Raw genomic sequence first — 21,391 nt, forward strand, 5'->3', positions numbered from 1 at the left:
TGTGTGCAGATGCGCGTATCTAATCCTTTGGCATGTTATACTGTGTGCAGATGTCCGTATCTAATCCTCTGGCATGTTATACTGTGTGCAGATGCACGTAGCTAATCCTCTGGCATGTTATACTGTGTGCAGATGTCCGTATCTAATCCTCTGGCATGTTATATTATGTGCAGATGTCTGTATCTAATTCTCTGGCATGTTATACTGTGTGCAGATGTGCGTATGTAATACTCTGCCGTGTGATACTGTGGTGACGTGCGTTTCTAATCCTCTGCCATGCGATACTGTGCGCAGATGCCTGTATCTAATCCTCCAGCGTGTGGTACTGTGTGCTGACCTGTGTATCTAATCCTCTGATTCGTGTATCTCAGTTTGGATATCAGTGTTGGATTGTACATGTGGAGTGACTGTGTGTCTAGCAGTTGGAATATGAGTGAAATACTTCTAGGTTTGTATTGGCTAATGGGGGCGTCATTGTTTTGGGAAAGCTGTATCTCAGCAACGGTACGTCCGAGCAAGTTGGGACTTTGTCTTAAACCTTACCGGATCTGTGTGCCAAATTTGGTGAAGGTCGATCCAGTTGTTTGGTCGCGCATAAAGCACAGACAGACAGAAACTAATTTTTATTTAGGGAGATATTTGACATTCAGTTATCCTATTTCATGCATTTTATTGTTTTTTCACAGATTTTTTTTTTTGCTGGAAAGAGAAGGAGCAAAAATCTGCTAAGTAAGTGTTTGTGCAAACCTCAGAAGTGAAGCCCATTAAAGTTCCTGGATCCTCAGACTGCCAACAGTTTTACTATGCTTGCAAGAGAAGTGGACATTTTCATTCTGAGAGCTCTGGAAAAAGAACTATGAAGTCTAAAGGTTCTTGCAAAATTGGGAAAATCTGCCTTGCCTCCATGATTGTCTCAAAGTGGGAAAGCTCTGTGACTGTAATTTACCACAAACGTCATATTGGACACGACAGTAGTTTAACACATGTCTTGTTAAGTGACGTAGACCAGCCGCAATAGTAATATTGCTATGACAGGCCTGGGAGCCTTCATTAGGCTCCTGGCTGTCATCAGAATAGGTCGGCCTGCAACTTTAAAGGTATGGGGCCAGTGGAAGACATCTCCGGAGGGTATCTGCACTGTAACTCTTACAGTGGCGATGCTGGAGCTAATGCCTGTGGATCTCTGATCGCAGGCCTTATCTCCGGCATTACCGCTGTTACTCTTACAGCGAAGACCCGCTTGCTATGGCGACCGCTCTGCAGCAGCGCCATTATAGTTAAAGACCTGGCATACAGACACCAGGACGGGTACCGGCGCCCGCAGCATCGCCATGCTCCTGCCGCTGCAATAGTTTTGTCCACCCCCTTTTTTATGATTGGTGTGGCATTATATCCAATTTGGGTTTTTGACAATTCTTTTTGTGGTTTTCCATTGAAGACAAATTAAATGAAGATAATAATACCAAACAGTTTGTGCTTGCAATCATTATCTGGAAGAAAATGAGTATTATCTGACAGAATTTCAGGGGTGCCAATACTTTTGGCTAACACTGTATAAATCAATCTTCTATGTAGATAAAACTGAAAATCTGTAGTAGTCTGCTCTATACAAATCCACAGTTCTCGCCCGTTTTGGGTGAAATTTGGCATGCCCCCTTTCCACCCACAGGAGCAGAATAATGCGCATGTTACATCTTGCTAGCATACCCCCGTCATGAAATTGGGGCCCCTGAAGTTAGGCCCTATACACATAATGGGGAAATGTGAAAGAGTACTGAGGGGAAAACAGTTGTGACTGACAGGGACGGATTATAGCGACGGCGCCAAAGAGTCGCTGCTAAAGGGGCCGCACCACCACACACAAACATTTCACAAACACCATATAAACATCACACAGACAGGACACATACACCAACCCACAAGCACAACACCACACAAAATGCCACAACACACGACACAAACACCAGAGCACTCTAGACACACACAACACAAACATCACTCCACAAATACCACCCCATAAATACCACATGCACATCGCATGCACGCAAACACACTCAGATGGATGCACACTACGCACACGGACGAACAAAGCACATGCGTACTCACACACAACTACAGCACGCATGGACACTAGCACTGCGCACGCACAAACACATGGATCTCATATACATATGCATGTACCACACACGTGCATGCATACATACACATGGATCACATTCATGCACATACACGCGCACACACACACGCATAAATACACATGGATCACACGCGTACACACGCATACATATACATGGACCATACACACGTGCATGCACATACGCATGGATCACACACACACGTACTGAAAAAAAACATCTGGTATTATTAGTGGCTGCTTGCATACTATAGTATTTCTCACGGAGCTCCGGACCATGGATTTGGCGGTTCCATAGACTTCTTTGTGCACAGCAGCCTTACTGAGCAGCAATTAAAGTGAATGGGTTTGAAAACTGACCGCCGGGTTTCTATTCCCTGTCCAGTTTCACGGGGGCAGAAGACGGAAACCCAGCGGAATGCACAAACTGGAAAACGAGCGCAGGTGTGAAAGCGCCCTTACCGTATATAATGAAATATTAGTTTCCTATGCTGACATCTAGTGGCCAAACAGGATACAATGTAGTCTAAAAAAATAAATGTTACTACTTTATACTGTCTAAATGTTTTGACTCCATCATCATCTGTAAGCCAGAGAGGAGTAACAGCTGTCTTGTACTTCATCAGATAAGGCTATGCTCATATCTGCATTGGGTGTCCCATTGTGAATCCATCTAATAAAACCAATAAAATTCACCAAAAATACGGACACAAACACTTGCAAAACACATACCGTAATTTGTCATAGCTAATGAATCCGTCAATGGGTATCCATCAAAAAAGTGTTTGTTTCTGTCCTTGACCTTCATTATTCATTCTGAGTATGTGCAGGAAAGAATAAGAGGAAAAAATAGATACAAACAGAGACCATCCATTGTCTTCCATGTTAAAAAAGACAGATTTGTTGCGGTCAATCACGTGTCATTATTTTTTGATCAGAGCAAAACAGCTGCAAGTCTGACTTTTTTCTACTTCCAAATGTGCAAATACAAGTTCTAATCGGTTTTTAAGCCGTTTTATGATCACAGAAACTATGGGAAGAGGCACCAACGCAGATGTGAACTAAGCTTATGGCACACGAGTACAGGGAGCAGGGTTATGGATGGATAGTATACAGTATGCTGGAGATTACACAGCTATAACCATGATTTTTGACTTGTCTAAATCTAAATGTTCATAAAGATCAGTGATAAAACTTGGCTGGGCATGCATGTGTATTTCAGTGAAAGAGGGGTATAAGCTTATCTCTCACAAGAACAATGGATTGCTAATGCCAATTGAACTTTCCCACAAAACAGATGCCAGGGGACATTCTGAAGTCCCCCCCACACACATTACATAGGCAGAATACTTTAATATGTGTAGCCAACTTAAAGGGTATGTTCTCTGTAGGTAACCTCAATTCGTAAAACGGTTGCCACATTGAGAAGCCGATCACACAGAGCTTTCCAGAAACCTGGGAGTAAATGTTTAATTATTGTACAGCACCACTGCGTAACAAATGAAGTTGTCCTATACGGGTCTTCCTAGCACGTGAGGCGGGTGAGTCTGTCAGGGATCAACTCCACTCCGCTCACTGTTGCACTCACCCTTCACTCAGGCAGCAAATTGAGTGTAAGTTGCATTCCAGCACAGTCCACGCTCCCCAAATAAAAGCCACAGCCACCACTGCTGATTCAGATCCAGCAGAAACTTGCGCACATATAAACTTCCAAATGGTAATGAGTTCATAGAACATACACAAAGTAACCTTAAAGTTAACACTTTAATAGCAAGATGGTCAGAGCTACAGATATAGAGAGATAACAAACGGCTATAAAATAAAAAAAGAATACCGTATTTTCCGGACTATAAGCCGCACATAAAAACCTACGATTTCCTCAGAAATCGTAAGTGCGGCTTATAGTCCGGTGCGGCTTATATATGGATGGAAGCGGCGGCAAAGACTGCGTGCCGCTTCCATACATACATAAAAGGCACCGTAAGGGTGCATTCACACTACCGAACGCCGGCGTGTATCACAGCCGTACACGCCGGCGTTACAGCAGGGCTGCCGGACACTTCCTATTCATTTCTATGGGAGCCGGCATGCGAGCGCTCCCTATAGAAATGAATGGAAAAAAGCAGTCCATTCATTTCTATGGGGAGCGCTCGCATGCCTGCTCCCATAGAAATGAATAGGAAGTGTCCGGCAGCCCTGCTGTGACACCGCCGTCCTGAAAGAGAATGTGAAACTTACCCAACGGTGCAGGGCGGGCGGGCGGGCATTCTGGCCTCCTCTGCCTCCGATGTTCCGTCCTTCTCCTCCGGCGCTCGCTGATAATGGCCGGGGCGCATGCGCATAATGCTTCTACTGCGCATGTGCCCTGGCCATTATCAGCTTGCGAGCGCCGGAGGAGGACGGAACATCGGATGCCCGCCCACCCTGCACCGCTCGGTAAGTTTCACGTTCTCTTTCAGGACGGCGGTGTCACAGCAGGGCTGCCGGACACTTCCTATTCATTTCTATGGGAGCAGGCATGCGAGCGCTCCCCATAGAAATGAATGGACTGCTTTTTTCCATTCATTTCTATAGGGAGCGCTCGCATGCCGGCTCCCATAGAAATGAATAGGAAGTGTCCGGCAGCCCTGCTGTAACGGGGGGGGGGGGGGGGTGGGGGGTGTGTGTAGTAGTTTAACCTAACGTTTACGGTTGGGCTCTATCAGCATGATTTTGCTGATAGAGCCCCTCCTCGCCTGCCGAGCGCTTCCAATAGAAGCGGCTGGCACGCGGGGGGTTAAGCGGCCGCTGGCAAAGTCTGCCTGCCGCCGCTTTCAATAAGATATAATGCGCACCGGACTGCGGCTTATAGTTCGGTGCGCCTTATATATGAACCGAGACGGACTATAAGGCGCTCATGGGCAATGCGGCTTATAGTCCAGTGCGCCTTATAGTCCATAAAATACGGTAATACTTAAAAGTCTTTGGATCCAGGAGCCTTGATGATCTTCTGGAGTGAAGTGGACTCACTTTACTGGGACTGTAAACCGCAGTGATTTTTTTTTTTTTTCAGCTGTGTCTCTGCAGTAGCCAAAAACTCTGTGTGTCTGTAATGTGTGGTTGTAGCTGCTTTGTGCAAAATCAATAGGTTTGTGGCTGATTTTTCTGCCAAAGCCAGCAGTGGATTTAGCAGAAGGGAGAAATATAGGAAGGATATTAATGAGTCTGAAGAGATATGAGTGCCACATGTATATCATTGTTCATGTGTATGAAGACTAAGGGTAAGTTCACACGGGAGTTTTTGATCAGGATTTTGAAGCCGTATCTGCCTCAAAATCCTGACCAAAAAGACAGCTCCCATTGAAATCAATGGGAGCCGGTCAGTTTTTTTTTCCGGGAGCCAATTTACTCCGGAGCGGAGTGCGCAACTGGATGCCAGTGCACTGCACTGACATCCAGTTGCAGCTACCCATATTTTGGACTGGAACCAAAAAACCCCATGTGAACTTACCCTAACGGTGGTTCCACAGTGAGGTTCATTGTTTTTTTGTTTTTTTTTTAACGTTTTTACCATAAGGCCTTATTCACATCTCCACATAGGATGTCCAAAATAGCATATCATGTGAAAAATGCAGACGCCATATGCACCAATTTATTTCATTGTGTTTCAGACAACAGTGTTTTTTGCATAGTGTACACCTGCAAAACCAACAACTGACGCAAATCCTTTTGTTTCACTGAAGCCGACACATCACGGATGCACCACATCAATGAAAGCCTATGGGTTCATGTAAAACAAAACAGATTACATCCATAGGTTATCTGTTTTTCACAGACCCAGAGACATATAACATAACAGAGAAAAGGAGACAAAAAAAAAGTTTATTTGCTTTTCACAGACTAAAAATGAGCAGGGTGTGGCCTCACACGTCTATATAGGGGTAACATATCAATCCATATGTTAAGTGTTAATGAATGGGTTTCTATAAAATGCTATAACTAATATGTTTTCAGTGGAATTTTTTGCAAATTTCTTGGTGTTTTCTCCTTCCCCTTACCTCAGCCTTGGAAACATAAAAGATGCTTTTGCAGTAAAAGTGTCTGATTTTGCCAATTACATCATTCACATTAGTGGTGAACTTGGAAGTGACCTCTTTCTTGAAAGAAGTAAACAAACTGCTAATGATAATTGATGTTAATTACAGTAAGTATTGTAAACTGGCCAAATTTCAGAAGGCTTTAAGGGGTGGCACAGCGAGTCAGATATTTAGTGCCGTGTTCAGCTTTGTGGTGTCTTACTGATATTCAAGACAGAGGGAAAGAATAAAAGATGGATCTCATTCCGCACCTCGCTCTGTTCCTGTTCAACAGATTGATCTTCTTTACTGATGGACCGGGTAAGTTGGATAAAGTCTAATATTACACTTAGCGTATGACATTTCCTGACTGTTTGTGCATCCATAGAGGGAGCTGGCAGGAATTCATGCATTAAAACCTAAGTTGACCTCTTACTGTTTTTAGTCTGTTCTTATTGTATATACATGAAGTTTTCCGCAGATATTTTATCCGTGGCCATTTAATTATGTTAGATCTGATCCTCTAGACCTTATTCTTCACTGCTGCTCCCCAGTGTTTGTTGATGGGTTTGCAGTGCTGATATCCTGTTGATGGTAGATTGATGGTAGATGACCATACAGGTCACCATTGAGGTAATTGATTGGCTGCAGTGGTCATTTGCTGTCAGCGTCAGACTGGAGTGCCTAGTAAAATTTATTCTAGGGGTCCACTATACAGCTACATGCCAATGGCGCTTGACATACATTTTTCCAGTATTCACTTTCTACTTAACCCTTGCCTCTGATTGTTTCTGTCCTGGGTCCTGTTAGTAGTCTGCGGTCTGGTTCTTGCCTTGAACTAAAGCCCTCTTAACTCCAGCAGCAGAGCTCAGGGAGCAGCAATATGCTGCAGGATGACTGGTTATTGTGTTCTTTGCAGTGTGATTGAGAAGATGGGGCCCAGGGAGATAGAGGTTGGTCTGACTCTGCACCTACATGCATACCTCCCAACTTTTGAAGAACTGAAAGAGGGACAAAATGTACGCCGCGGCAAGTTTAGCTCCACCCACTTTTATGTTGACTCTGCCCAGTCTCCCGTAAATTATATGTCACCCGTAAATTATATGTCCCCCCTCTATCTCTCCCCCAGTTTCATATACACCCTTCATCTGCCCCCAGTTTCATGTCCCCTCCATCTCTGTCTCAGATTCATGTCCCCCCATCTCTGCCCACAGTTTCATATCCCCCATCTCTACCCCCAGATTCATGTCCCCCCATATCTGCCCCCAGATTCATGTCCCCTCCATCTCTGCCCCCAGATTCATGTCCACCCATCTATGCCCCAGATTAATGTCCCCTCCATCTCTGCCCCAGATTCATGTCCCCTCCATCTCTGCCCCCAGATTCATGTCCCCCCATCTCTGCCCCAAGATTCATGTCCCCTCCATCTCTGCCCCCAGATTCATGTCCCCACATCTCTGCCCCCAGATTCATGTCCCCACATCTCTGCCCCCAGTTTTATGTCCCCCATCTCTGCTCCAGATTCATGTCCCCCATCTCTGCCCCAGATTCATGTCCCCCATCTCTGCCCCAGATTCATGTCCCCCCATCTCTGCCCCCAGATTCATGTCCCCCCCATCTCTGCCCCAAGATTCATGTCCCCCCATCTCTGCCCCCAGTGTCATGCTGTCCCCTCCTTCATCAGCCCCCAGTTTCATGTTCCACCTCAATGTCTACACACAAAAACCACTTAAACTCACCTTTTCCTCGCTCCCCCGCCGCTCTCTCCTCAGTCTCGCCAACACAGTTGTAAGCGCGATGTGATGTCATCACATCGCGCCTACACAGCCACTAGCCAGAGCGACGCGGCAAAGCAAGGAGCTGAGTTGTGACAGCTCCTTGCTGTAGTCGCCTTTGTATTCAACTCAGATCTGGGTCCTCCAGGTGCAGATCTGAGTTGAAATCGGGACATACCTCCCTCCAACCGGGACTGCGGGACACGTCACTGAAATCGTGAATGTCCCGCGGAAATCGGAACGGTTGGGAGGTATGCCTACATGTCATCTTAGTCCCCCAATGATATTTTAAATATACAACCATTAAGGTAAAGCAGGGTGCATAGAACTATGGCTTCTCAAATCATGCTAACACAATGGGATAGCACATCCTACTGTGGCAGCACATTATTGGTAAGGGGTGGGAATGACAGAAGATGGGAAGCAGGGGGTAGAAGCGGTTAGAAGGATGGGGGATAAAGAAGGGGCAGCCACAAATGTATTATGCAATAGTTAAAAACGTCTCTTCAAGTGTATAATGTAATGGAGACATTACTTCTATATCCACTAATGTACTATAAGACCAAGAACCTGAAACCTGTAAAACATTAAAACAATAGACCTATATCCTAGGGTTCTGAGTAGTAAAACAGCAAGATCAGAACCTTTGGCGAGTCAAGTAACAGGAGTCATTAGCTAGTTACAGGCCATGTGAGGTGTCTTTTGGCCGGGGCTATGCAATACTTGAAGCTAAACAATGACTATAATTCCACAAAATGTGTGTCTTTGTTCCCCAGCACACTAATGTAGTGTCCCAGTACACTCCTTCCTGCCATTATAATAGTTGTATGCTATGTAATGTCATGTCTCTCACAATGTACTAATACTGAGTATCACTATCTATCTGTATTTCCTGTGTGCATACATTGTGTTTATTGCCATGTACTATTCTGCTGCCACCTATGTTTCACTCTATATAGGTGCATGTGATATAGGATCCCAATCACTTCATACACAGCACGAGCAGAACTTTCTAGCAAGCTGTGGGTGGAGACTTTAGCCCCGCCTTCCTCTTAGAAGGGGAAAGGAAAGCAGAGCAGCCATGTTGTGGAGAGTGTAGTGTGTGAGGTAACAGCACCTGCTGCTACTCCAACTCCAGGCAGGATTTTCAGATTCCTCCTGCCAAACCTAGGAGCTACATGGTGAATCTCACAGGCCATGTAAGATGCAGTGTCTCCTAGGACCATTCACCAGTCCATACAGAGGGGATAACAGCCATACTGCTACTGCCTCCAAGAAGGAGAGAACCTGACAGAAAGGAGCAGCTAGAAAGGAGCCTTTCTGCATTCCTGGACCTAAAGAAGGCCTCCGGTCAAGTCCAGTGTTCCGTGGTTTCCAGGCCCCGTGTATTAGGTCTGCGTCCGGCTATCGGATACCGCAGCCCAGTAACCATGAGTAACTACATATACCCCAAATTAGTCACCCGCCGGGAGCCAACCGGTGAAGATCCCTCTTCTGTAGCTATAACCTGGACTATGTCTCCTCAATACTCTAAACTACCAAATCTGAGGAAAGTTGTGTCAGCATCAGCCATTACCTGTCAGCTTACAAGGGAATCCTGCATCACATGCACCCGCTGTATTGTACATGAGACTATATCACTGTGAGGTATGGTGGCACTATATGGTAGTCCTCCTCACATGCACCCGCTGTATTGTACATGAGACTATATCACTGTGAGGTATGGTGGCACTATATGGTAGTCCTCCTCACATACACCCGCTGTATTGTACATGAGACTATATCACTGTGAGGTATGGCGGCACTATATGGTAGTCCTCCTCACATACACCCGCTGTATTGTACATGAGACTATATCACTGTGAGGTATGGCGGCACTATATGGTAGTCCTCCTCACATGCACCCGCTGTATTGTACATGAGACTGTATCACTGGGAGGTATTGCTGCACTTTATCAGAGTCCTCAGTAAAGAAACTTTTGGTTAACAAAGGACTGTGTCTTTTGCTATCCTTCTTTTGAAAATTGACTTGCTGTGTGTCCTATGAGAGGTGCCCCACAGTCAGGACCACCACTACAGCTACCGTGACCATTACCACATCTCATCTATCAGAGGGACTACTACCCCCATTAGGTCCTACTATAACACCTGCATCCCTTGGGATACCACACTAATTCCTCCAGTCAATAAATTATCTTAATTTCCTTGAACCAATGTCATTGTGGGGACTTCTTTGCTTAGCCATAGAGTCAGAATGGGTAGTGTAACAGCCTGGGTCAGTTAACTACTGCATGTGGGTAGATGGAGACCAGGATTTATAAGGTAGCCACAAAAGAATATATTCAGAAAAATTGCTGTAGATCAAATTCAATTAATGTAAGTCTCTACTTCTTTCCAAAAGGGTTGTACAGTGGTGCAACACCAGGATATGTATATAGGGTAACTCCTCCATATCTCCAATAAAATCTTCAGAGACCAAACCCATCTAAGCCATGGCGGTCTGAATCTTATACCACCTGACGATCTTTTTATAGGAATTGTCATGTATGCTTACACAGCAAAAAAAAAACATGGGGTCTGAGATGGATAGACCTGACTTTTGAGTTTCCCATTGTCTGATATATGCTGGAGTTGGGCCTTTGTTTAAGAAAAGCACTGCAGCCTTGCAGCGCTGGAGTCCTGGGTTCGAATCCTGCCAGGAAACAACATCTGCAAGGACCTTGTATGTTCTCCCAGTGTTTGCATGGATTTCCTCCCATTCTTCAAAGACATACTGATAGGAAAAAATAACGTACATTGTGATCCTTATATGGGGAAAAGCAAATAGTCATACTATACTGTAATGGCCTTGTGTGGGAACTTTTGCTTAGTAAGACATTTTTCTAAGCATGTGGAATCTTGGAGAACTGGATGAGTGAGCGCGTAAAAACTAGATCCCATTTACTGTATTTTATTGGGTTTTTAAAAATTATTTTAGTTTATACTGTGGAATGTCATGTATTCTGTTTTAATATGAACTAATATTAAATTATATTAATTAATATTTAATAGCTGATCGTTAACATTTATCACAGAAGACAATACTAATATGTATTTCTATGATTCCAGGGAGCGACAAATCAGAAAGAAATATAAGTAAGAGTCCTTCTTCTTTTTTCTAATTCTAAGAAAATGATCTCAAAATGAGCTGTAGACATTTTCTTTTTAAGTTGAAGGTAACTTTGGAAATGATGTGCAATATATGGGCATCATGTTATAGAGCAGGAGGAACTGAGCAGATTGGTGTATAAATGATTTCATATAGGTTGCCATGTACTAATGTATAATAATAATTCAATGAATTAAACACAAGTTAGGCTAAAGCCCTACGTGGCGTCCTGCAGCAAAAAAGCACAGCGTGAAAAACTGCAGCGGCAACATATCACGTTTTTTCTCGCAGCACTTTTCACAGAAAATTTGCAGAGGTTTCCCATAGGAAACCTATAGGAAAAACGCTTGCAATTCTGCACCTAAAATTAAGATACTTTGTTTCCGCAATGTGGGGCCTTAGCCTTATGGACATTTAAAAAGGACTTTACACCACCTCCCCCAATTCAACTGCTATTCAATCTGCTAATAGGTACCACACCATTGATTCCAGCACAGTTGGAATTTCCTCTCTAGCCTTCAACTTTCTTGTGCAACAAGCAAGTTTTGGTGCCTGATGCGCTATGTAAGCTCTGTAATGTCAGAAAGGTGGTGTCAGGCAGGGGGCGTGATTCAGAGAACCAACCAGATATGGACAGTGTCAGAGCTCAGAATAACACCCCTTGTCTGCTCCTGCCTGACACTACCCACCTGACAGTACAGAGACTAAATAGTATATCAGGCACCAAAAACAGCATCATTTGCTCAGGAACAGTGGGGGCTGGAGAAAAAATTCCAACTGTGCTGGAGTCAGTGGAGCAACTACTATTAACAGATGCTAAGAACTGGAGTTGATGAAGGTGGGGCCCCGGCCTTAAAGTGAAATGACCCTGCAAAAAGCTGTCTTCAGTTTACTCCTACCCTGTTTCCCTGAAAATAAGTCATCCCCCGAAAGTAAGACATAGCAGAGGTTTTATTGAAGTATCTAATATAAGACACCCCCCCCCCCAAAAGTAAGACATCCCCCAATAATAATAATCCTTCTGTGCAAAGATTGTATGAAGAAAAACATTGCAGCCGGCTGAACACTGTGGACGATGTTCTGTGTGCACAGGTATGCCGGCTGCTGATGTCGCTGCGATACATTGTATCCACTGTTTCTGCTGCTGTAGGATGAGCTGGGAGTTGCCTGTGGACATACACTAAGCTTCATATGCGGTGGGGGTTCCACTCTCCCAGTTCATCCCACAGCAGCAGGAACAGTGGATACAACGTACGGTATCACAGCAGCAGCAGCCAGCTTTCCCGTGCACACGGGGCACCGCACACATTGTTCAGCCGGCTGCAATATTTTTCTTCATACAGTCTATGCGCAGCAAGCACATCTCAACGTAGCACAGTGGTGACAGCAGCACACAAAAATAAAATAAGACATCCAATGAAAATAAGACATAGCATATCTTTAGCACCAAAATTTAATATAAGGCACGGTCTTATTTTCGGGGAAACACAGTAGTAATGGCAGCCATATCATCCAAACTATTGTAGATGCTTTGAAAAAAATCTGTTTATCACAATAAGAAGCAGCTACCAACGACAATATAGTATTTCTATTCAATCTGTAAACTGGATAAACTTTTTATCCACCCTAATCCCCCCCCCCCCAAAAAAAAACAAAAACAAAAACATGAATTCAGAAAAACAATACAGAGGGCAAGTAACCCTTTTTATATAACTGTAGAATAAATCTGAATAAAGCGAGTGATTTTCTTAGTACTATACATTATTTATCTTGCCATACTTCAACTAGTAATTCTATTAGTTGTCACTGTGTACAGTCAAAAGGCTTGTTCATTGACACTCCCTAAAGGCTAAAGCCCCACGTTGCATAAACGCAGCGCTTATACTGCTGTGTTAATGCCATGGGAAAAAAAACGCTGCGTTTGACAGTACATGCATAGTGAATAAGATTCTGGCTAATCCCTTTCACACATTGCAGAAAAAAATCTGCTGTGGAAAAGCAAAAACGACCGTGTGACTATAGCAGTGGAAATGCTGGCATTAGTAAAATAAGGTGAAAAAAAAAAAATCGCTGAGAAAAACTGGACAGTGTCAGAGCTCAGAGTCACACCCCTTGTCTGCTCCTGCCTGACACCACCCACCTGACAGTACAGAGACTAAATAGTATATCAGGCACCAAAACTAACAGCATTGTTTGCTCAGGAACAGTGGGGGCTGGAGAAAAAATTCCAACTGTGCTGGAGTCAGTGGAGCAACTACTATTAACGGATGCTAAGAACTGGAGTTGGTGAAAGGTCCTCTTTAATTAAAAAAACTTTGTGTGATAGAATTGGTCTCAGACATTCAGTTAAACTACTCTTCTAAGCTTATCCTGTAAGTAAAAGTGACCATTTTATCTAGCTACCACCATGCTTAACATTGTTTTCTGTGGATATCTTTTTTTGCAGGCCGTCTAAGTAGTCCAGGTTTTATCAGCTACCCAGTGAATGATGGTATGAAAAAGTCCAGAGTGTCTCACACATTTCACCTAGTATGATACGCATTGTGTGTAATAATATAGTATTGCATTCAATTATTTAACATAATAACATAAATATATAACCCACATTAGGCTTAGGCCCCATGTAGTGGACTGCAGCGGTGCAAGAAAAACAGCAGTGGGAACACATCACAGTTTTTCCCACAGCGCTTTTCACTGAAAATCCACAAACGTTTCTCCTGCTATAAAACACCACTTGGGGCCCTGGCCTTAAAGTGAAATGATCCTGCAAAAAGCTGTCTTTAGTTTACTCCTACAATGTTCCCCTGAAAACATACCTCCCAACTTTTGAAGAACTGAAAGAGGGACAAAATGTGTGGCGCGCGTAGCACGCTGCGGCAAATTTAACCCCGCCCACTTTTGTGTTGACTCCGCCCACTCGTTAATTTTTCATGTGCCCACACACAACATAATCCTCCTACAGTCACCCGTAAATTATATGTCCCTCTTCTATCTCTCCCCCAGTTTCATATACACCCTTCATCTGCCCCCAGTTTCATGTCCCCTCCATCTCTGCTCCCAGATTCATGTCCCCACATCTCTGCCCCCAGATTCATGTCCCCCCATCTCTGCCCCCAGATTCATGTCTCCACATCTCTGCCCCCAGATTCATGTCCTCTCCATCTCTGCCCCCAGATTCATGTCCCCCCATCTCTGCCCCCAGATTCATGTCCCCCCATCTCTGCCCCCAGATTCATGTCTCCACATCTCTGCCCCCAGATTCATGTCCTCTCCATCTCTGCCCCCAGATTCATGTCCTCTCCATCTCTGCCCCCAGATTCATGTCCTCTCCATCTCTGCCCCCAGATTCATGTCCCCACATCTCTGCCCCCAGATTCATGTCCCCACATCTCTGCCCCCAGATTCATGTCCCCACATCTCTGCCCCGTGTCATGCCGTCCTCTCCTTCATCTGCCCCCAGATTCACGTTCCACCTCCACATTAAACTTACCTTCTCCTCCGCTCCCTCGCCGCCTCTCTTGCTGACACATGCGGCTGAAGGAAGGAGCTGACACAGGTCAGCTCCTCGCTTCGCCGCTGTGCGCCTCTCTCCCTGACACATATGCGGCTGAAGCGAGGAGCTCACCTGTGTCAGCTCCTTCCTTCAGCCGCATGTGTCAGGGAGAGAGGCGGGCAGCGGCGAAGCGAGGAGCTGACCTGTGTCAGCTCCTTGCTTCAGCCGCATATGTGTTCAACTCAGATCTGCGTCCTCTGGATGCAGATCTGAGTTGAATTCGGGACATACCTCCCTCCAACCGGGACCGCGGGACATGTCACCCAAATCACCTGTGTCAGCTCCTTCCTTCAGCCGCATGTGTCAGGGAGAGAGGCGGGCAGCGGCGAAGCGAGGTGCTGACCTGTGTCAGCTCCTTGCTTCAGCCGCATATGTGTTCAACTCAGATCTGCGTCCTCTGGATGCAGATCTGAGTTGAAATCGGGACATACCTCCCTCCAACCGGGACCGCGGGACATGTCACCCAAATCATGAATGTCCCACGGAAATCGGGACGGTTGGGAGGTATGCTGAAAATAAGTCATCCCCCGAAAGTAAGACATAGCAGAGGATTTGTTGAATTATCTAATATAAGGCACCCCCCAAATGTAAGACATCCCCCAATAATAATAATCCTTCTGTGCAAAGATTGTATGAAGAAAAACATCAGCAGCTGGCTGAACACTGTGATGTTCCGTGTGCACAGGTATGCCGGCTGCTGATGTCGCTGCGATACATTGTATCCACTGCTCCTGCAGCTGTAGGATGAGCTGGGAGTTGCCCGTGGACATACACTAAGCATCGTATGCGGTGGGGGTTCCACTCTCCCAGTTCATCCCACAGCAGCAGGAACAGTGGATACAACGTATGGTATCACAGCAACAGCAGCAGTCGGCATACCTGCGCACACGGAACACCGCACGCAGCGTTCAGCCGGCTGCAATGTTTTTCTTCATACAGCCTTTGTGCAGCAAGCACATCTCAGCGTAGCACAGTGGTGACAGCTGCACACAAAAATAAAATAAGACATCCCCTGAAAATAAGACATAGCATATCTTTAGCACCAAAATTTAATATAAGGCACTGTCTTATTTTCAGGGAAACACGGTAGTAATGGCAGCCATATCATTAAAACTATTGTAGATGCTTCGAAAAAAATCTGTTTATCACAATAAGAAGCAGCTACCAATGACAATATAGCATTTCTATTCAATCTGTAAACTGGATAAACTTTTTATCCACCCTACCCCCCCCCCCCCCAAAAAAAAAAAAACAACCCATGAATTCAGAAAAACAATACAGAGGGCAAGTAACCCTTTTTATATAACTATAGAATGGCTTGTTCATTGACACTCCCTAAAGGCTGAAGCCCCACGTTGCAAAAATGCAGCGCTTATACTGCTGTGTTAATGCCATGGGGAAAAAAACGCTGCGTTTGACAGTACAAGCATAGTGAATAAGACTTATTATTATTGTCTTACAATAACAGCTTTTCCACAGTTTAGGTGATAAGGGTCTGATTGTTGTGGGGCCCACCTCTAGGTCCAGTGTCCTCTTTTGAATGGAGCAATGGGTGTATATGTCTGCTGACTCTTCATTTAAAGGGATCCTATCATTTAAACACAGTTTTTTCTGGTTGACACATAGGAATAGCCTTAAGAAAGGCTATTAGTCTCCTGCCTTTAGATGTCTTCTCCGGGCTGTTTGTGCTGTTTGAGCGATGGGGCCTGCCCCCATTGCTGCAAGAGAACTCATTTGCACACCGACGAAAACCGGGATTTCAAGTGAATAGCAGCGCGGAGAAGACATCTAAAGGTAGGAGACAAATAGCCTTTCTTAAGGCTATTCCTACGTGTCAACCAGAAAAAAATGTGTTTAAATGATAGGATCCCTTTAATCCCTATGGAAATAACAAAGATTGCCAAGTACAACGCTCGACTCTTTGTCAGTCGCATAGTCTTTGAATAAAAGAGCAGAACTCATGTACAACCATCACCATGTGGTCCAACCTGTGATCCAATTACCTCTAGTGATCAGACTGTGGATAGGTGATAAGTTGTGATTGTGAGACAACCCTTTTATTTTCAGTTTTTATTTTCTTCCCATTCATTTCTTGGATTAATATTGTTTTTATTATTTTTTTTGTTTCCAGGTAAGAAGAATGAAAATCCCAGTCTTGCAAACATAACTGATTTAGCAAAAGACTATCTCAATAGTCAGTGGATGACTAAGTTTGTACCGTCAGTGTACACCCTGGTAATGTGCGTGGCGCTCCCCTTAAATGCAATGGCGGTCATCATATTCCTCTTCAAGATAAAAGTTAGGAAACCGGCGGTGGTGTACATGCTGAACCTGGCCACTGCTGATGTGCTCTTTGTTATGTTTCTCCCTTTCAACATAATATATCGATTTTCTGGGAATGACTGGCTTATTGGAGAAGAAATGTGTCGTATTGTCACTGCGGCCATTTACTGTAACATGTACTGTTCCATCCTGCTCATGACCAATATCAGTGTGGACAGGTTCCTGGTTGTGGTCTATCCAATACGCTCTTTGTACTGGCGAACAACGACCCGGGCATGGGCGGCCTGTATATTCATTTGGATTCTATCCATATCCACCACTGTGCCTATTCTTATAAATAGGCAAACGTCTCTTATTGATGGTCTGAACACCACAGCCTGTTTTGATGTCCTGTCATGGGAACTTTTTGGCAGCTATTATGATTATTATTTTGCCGCTTTACTTATATTCTTTTTCTTCGTACCTTTAGTTGTCACCACCTTCTGCTACATTTGTGTTATCAGGAAACTGAGCACTTCAGTAATTGACAGTACATTCAAAAGATCTCGAGCTGTGGTTCTAACTGTGACTATGCTATGTGTCTTTGTACTTTGCTTTGGGCCGACCAATATTATCTTTTTAATTCACTGTATGAGTTATCATCAAGAAAACAGTGAATTTTTATATTTTGCTTATGTTATTTGTGCCTCTATCAGCAGTGTCAGTTGCTGTGTTGATCCCCTTATCTATTACTATGGATCCTCAAAGTGCCAAAAGTACCTACACAGTTTGCTATGCTGCAAAACATATAGTGTTTCAGAAACAAGAACAACCAATAGTAGTAAAAGTACTCAAAATATGGCGGAATAACAGGCCATGTGTCAAATTTTGTATCACTTTAAAGGGAGTCTATCATTAGAATCCTGATTTTAGCTAAACCCACGTAGGAATAGCCTTAAGAAAGGCTATTCTTCCCCTATCTTTAGGTGTCTTCTCCATGCCGCCATTCCTTAGATATCTCGGTTTTTGTCTATATGCTAATTAGCTTTCTTGCAGCACTGGGGGCATCTCCTGTGCTGCGAGAAAACTATTCAGAGCTGCCTTCTTCTGTTCACCGCCTCTGCCTCTTCTTTCCTGTTTGGCCACAGAAAAATGGCCGACTGTGCCCACTGCGCATGTACGTCAGCCATTTTCCTGTGGACTCTCCCATTTGGCCACAGGAAAATGGCGACAGGCATGTGCAGTCGGCACTTTTCAAGAAGATGTAATGGGACAAAGAAGAAGAGGTGGAGGCGGCGAATAAGAAGAAGGCAGCGCTGGATAGTTTAATCGCAGCAAAGGGGACGTCCCCAGTTCTGCGATAAAATTAATTAGCATATGGACGAAAACCGGGATATCTAAGGAACAGCGGCGCAGAGAAGACATCTAAAGGTTGAGGAAGAATAGCCTTTCTTTCTTACATGGGTGTAGCTTAAAATGGGATTCTAAATGATAGAATCCCTTTAATGTCCACCTTCATAACCAATTTTCTATATACCGTATATACTCGAGCATAAGCAGAGTTTTTCAGCACAGTTTTTGTAATTCAACAATATCTATATCTATCTATCTATCTATCTATCTAGTTACAGACCTGGCATATAGACATCAGGACATGTGCCGAGCCGCAGCATAGCCACGCTCATAGCAGGAGCGTGGCGATGCTGCTCATTTCAAACTGCAGAAGTACTTACGGTACTTCTGCTAGCAGGCCCGGAATACAGACCCCCACCCCCCCACTCCATCACATGCTGGGTGACGTGGCCATGTAAGTTCAGGCCCACACCTGGCGTGTATCTGCGTTCCGGGCCTGCTAGCAGAAGTACCGTAAGTACTTCTGCAGTTTGAAATTGACAGCATTGCTGCGCTCCTGCTATGAGCGTGGCAATGCTGCGGCCCGACACCCGTCCCGGTGTCTGTATGCCGGGTCCGGATGCCGGGTCTGTAACTATAATGGCACCTCTCTGCTTCAGAGCGGTCACCATACCAACTGACACCTCCGCTGTAACTTTTACAGCAGTATTGTCAAAGCTCCCTGCAATCATGCCTGCAATCAGAGATTGCAGACATGGGGATCTAGGACATCTCCGCTGTAAGTGCTACAGCGGAGGTGCTCTACGATGTCCTGGTACAAGGGGTCTGGGCAGGTGCCGCCATGCTGCTGGAGGGAGGAGGGAGCGGGCGCGACCGCTCTCTCAAGTGCGATCCTTTAGATAGGAACTGCGGCCGGCCGCCGGCAGAAGAGCTTCTGCCAGGGATTCCCCTCAGCGCTCCTGCGAGGCCGGCTGCAGTTCTTCTTCAGGTCCGGCCGGCTGGGGATTCCCCTCAGAGCTCCTGCAAAAGCTCCCTGGCCGGCAGTGCTTCTCTCTTGCAGGCTGCTCTATGCAGCCTGCAAAAGAAATGACAATTTTTGCAATGTATTGTAATGCATTAGCAAGCTGCTAAAAGAAGGACTCAGGATACTTTATTTCTCTGTGCGGAGTGATCTTCACTTACCTTATGTTGATTATACAGCCTGACCACGGTTGGGAGGAAGGATCTCCGATAATGTTCATTCTCACACTTGGGCTGAAGCAGTCGGTCACTGACAGTACTGCCCAGTGCTGTCATGGTCTCATACATGGGATGGGAGTTATTCTCCAGCATGGAGCTCACCACGGACAGTATCCTTCTGTCACCGACCAATTGCTTCTTGGCTTCCCCACTTTTTATCCAGTGACATTCCTACCCTCATCATGGGTGACTTTAACATCCCTATTGTCTCTCTGATTCATTCTCGCCTTGACTACTGTAACTCCTTACTAATCGGTCTTCCCCTCACTAAACTCTCTCCTCTACAATCTATTCTGAATGCAGCAGCCAGGCTCATCTATCAGGCTAGACGCTACAGCGATGCCTCTGGTCTGTGCCAGTCACTACATTGGCTGACTATTCATTATAGAATAAAATATAAAGTTATTACTCTCATCCACAAGGCTCTCCATAATGCCGCACCTCCCTACATTTCTTCCCTCATCTCTGTCTACCGCCCAACCCGTGTTCTCCGCTCACTCAATGATCTAACACTTACATCCTCTATTATCAGAACCTCCCACGCTCGTATACAAGACTTCTCCCGAGCTGCACCACTTCTCTGGAATGCTCTACCCCGGACAATAAGATTAACTCCCAACTTCTACAGTTTCAAACGCAAACAAAAGACGCATCTGTTCAGACAAGCCTATCACAATTCCTAATGCACAAAATTGTCTGACCACTGTATAAGCAATGCCGCCCCTGCTACCTCTTGTGTCACCCTCTCTACCTCATAGATTGTAAGCTCTTTTGAGCAGGGCCCTCAGTCCCATTGTGTGAAATGACGTTCTTTGTTATGTATGTCTGTATCTGAACCCTATAAATTGTACAGTGCTGCGGAATATGTTGGCGCTATATAAATAAAATTTATTATTATTATATTATTAATGGTACTTTCCTGTATAGATTGTATAGATTGAGTTGTGTGTATTATGGGCATTTGAGTATTTTGTGAACCCATATGTGGACCCTGCTGTGCTGGCCACCAAACCCACCCAGAATTTTTGAATGATATGATGATAATTCAAAGGTAGAACACCTTGAGCTACATAACATTCATTGGGGGAGATTTACAGTATGAAGACTAGTGTTCTTAATACCAGTCTTCATGTCCCTCGTAGCTGACATAGATTTCCAGCTTAATCTAAGCCAGTTTCCTGGTATAAATGACAATAAATCTGATGGGGGCGTTGACCCGGACCACAGCATGCCCTTGCCACAACCCCTTTTTGGGATAACAGTATGGGTGTCGCAAAAAAGTTAATTATGACCATTTATGCCACAACTTGTGTTTAAACATCTGGCATAGAAACCATGTAAAGGATATTCCCATACTCAATATGTACCAGATATGTCATTATTGAATGGTCAGTAGGTGCAGGTCCCGAATATTCCCAAATATACAATTCATGTTGACAGTTTTATTTGCCATAATTTCATAATCTGAAAGCCTGATGCCTTGTATCTTTACTGTCCGTCTGCTTGTTAGTACATTACTTCAAGGAAGTATAAAACGGTTTGGGAAATAATGTACAATGCATCCACATCCACATTTGGCAAATATCTTTATAACAGATCTATCAGCAACAACTTGGACTTGAAACCATGTGAATGAATACTCTAGATCAGGGGTAGGCAACCTTTTTTGTTCGGCGTGCCGATTTAAATAAAAAAATCAAAGATGAGGTCCTCGGAGTGCCGGGCAATAATTGTAAAGCTGACGACACTGAACTAAGGTCATATAACACAAACCACAACATAGGGGTTGCTGTCATACTGCGCTCCCAGCCACATGCGCTTGCTACTGTTTGTCTGGATACACATGTTCTTTTCCATTAGAAGCAATGTAAC

At 44.6% G+C, this 21,391-nt stretch overlaps 1 protein-coding gene across 1 annotated transcript; it reads left to right on the forward strand.

Annotated features, from left to right (window-relative positions):
* The first annotated feature begins 16,930 nt into the window (after positions 1-16,930).
* LOC142198408 (proteinase-activated receptor 1-like) lies at positions 16,931-17,797 on the forward strand. Its single transcript, XM_075269479.1, has one exon. It carries the CDS (start codon positions 16,931-16,933, stop codon positions 17,795-17,797), a length of 867 nt encoding a protein of 288 aa, XP_075125580.1.
* The last annotated feature ends 3,594 nt before the right edge of the window (positions 17,798-21,391 follow it).

This window comes from Leptodactylus fuscus, chromosome 1 (assembly GCF_031893055.1).
Source record: "Leptodactylus fuscus isolate aLepFus1 chromosome 1, aLepFus1.hap2, whole genome shotgun sequence".
Lineage (NCBI taxonomy): Eukaryota > Metazoa > Chordata > Amphibia > Anura > Leptodactylidae > Leptodactylus > Leptodactylus fuscus.

What these genes read in the sequence shown, in the direction of transcription:
- LOC142198408 (XM_075269479.1), top strand. Translation starts at nt 16,931, where the DNA reads ATGGCGGTCATCATATTCCTCTTCAAGATAAAAGTTAGGAAACCGGCG.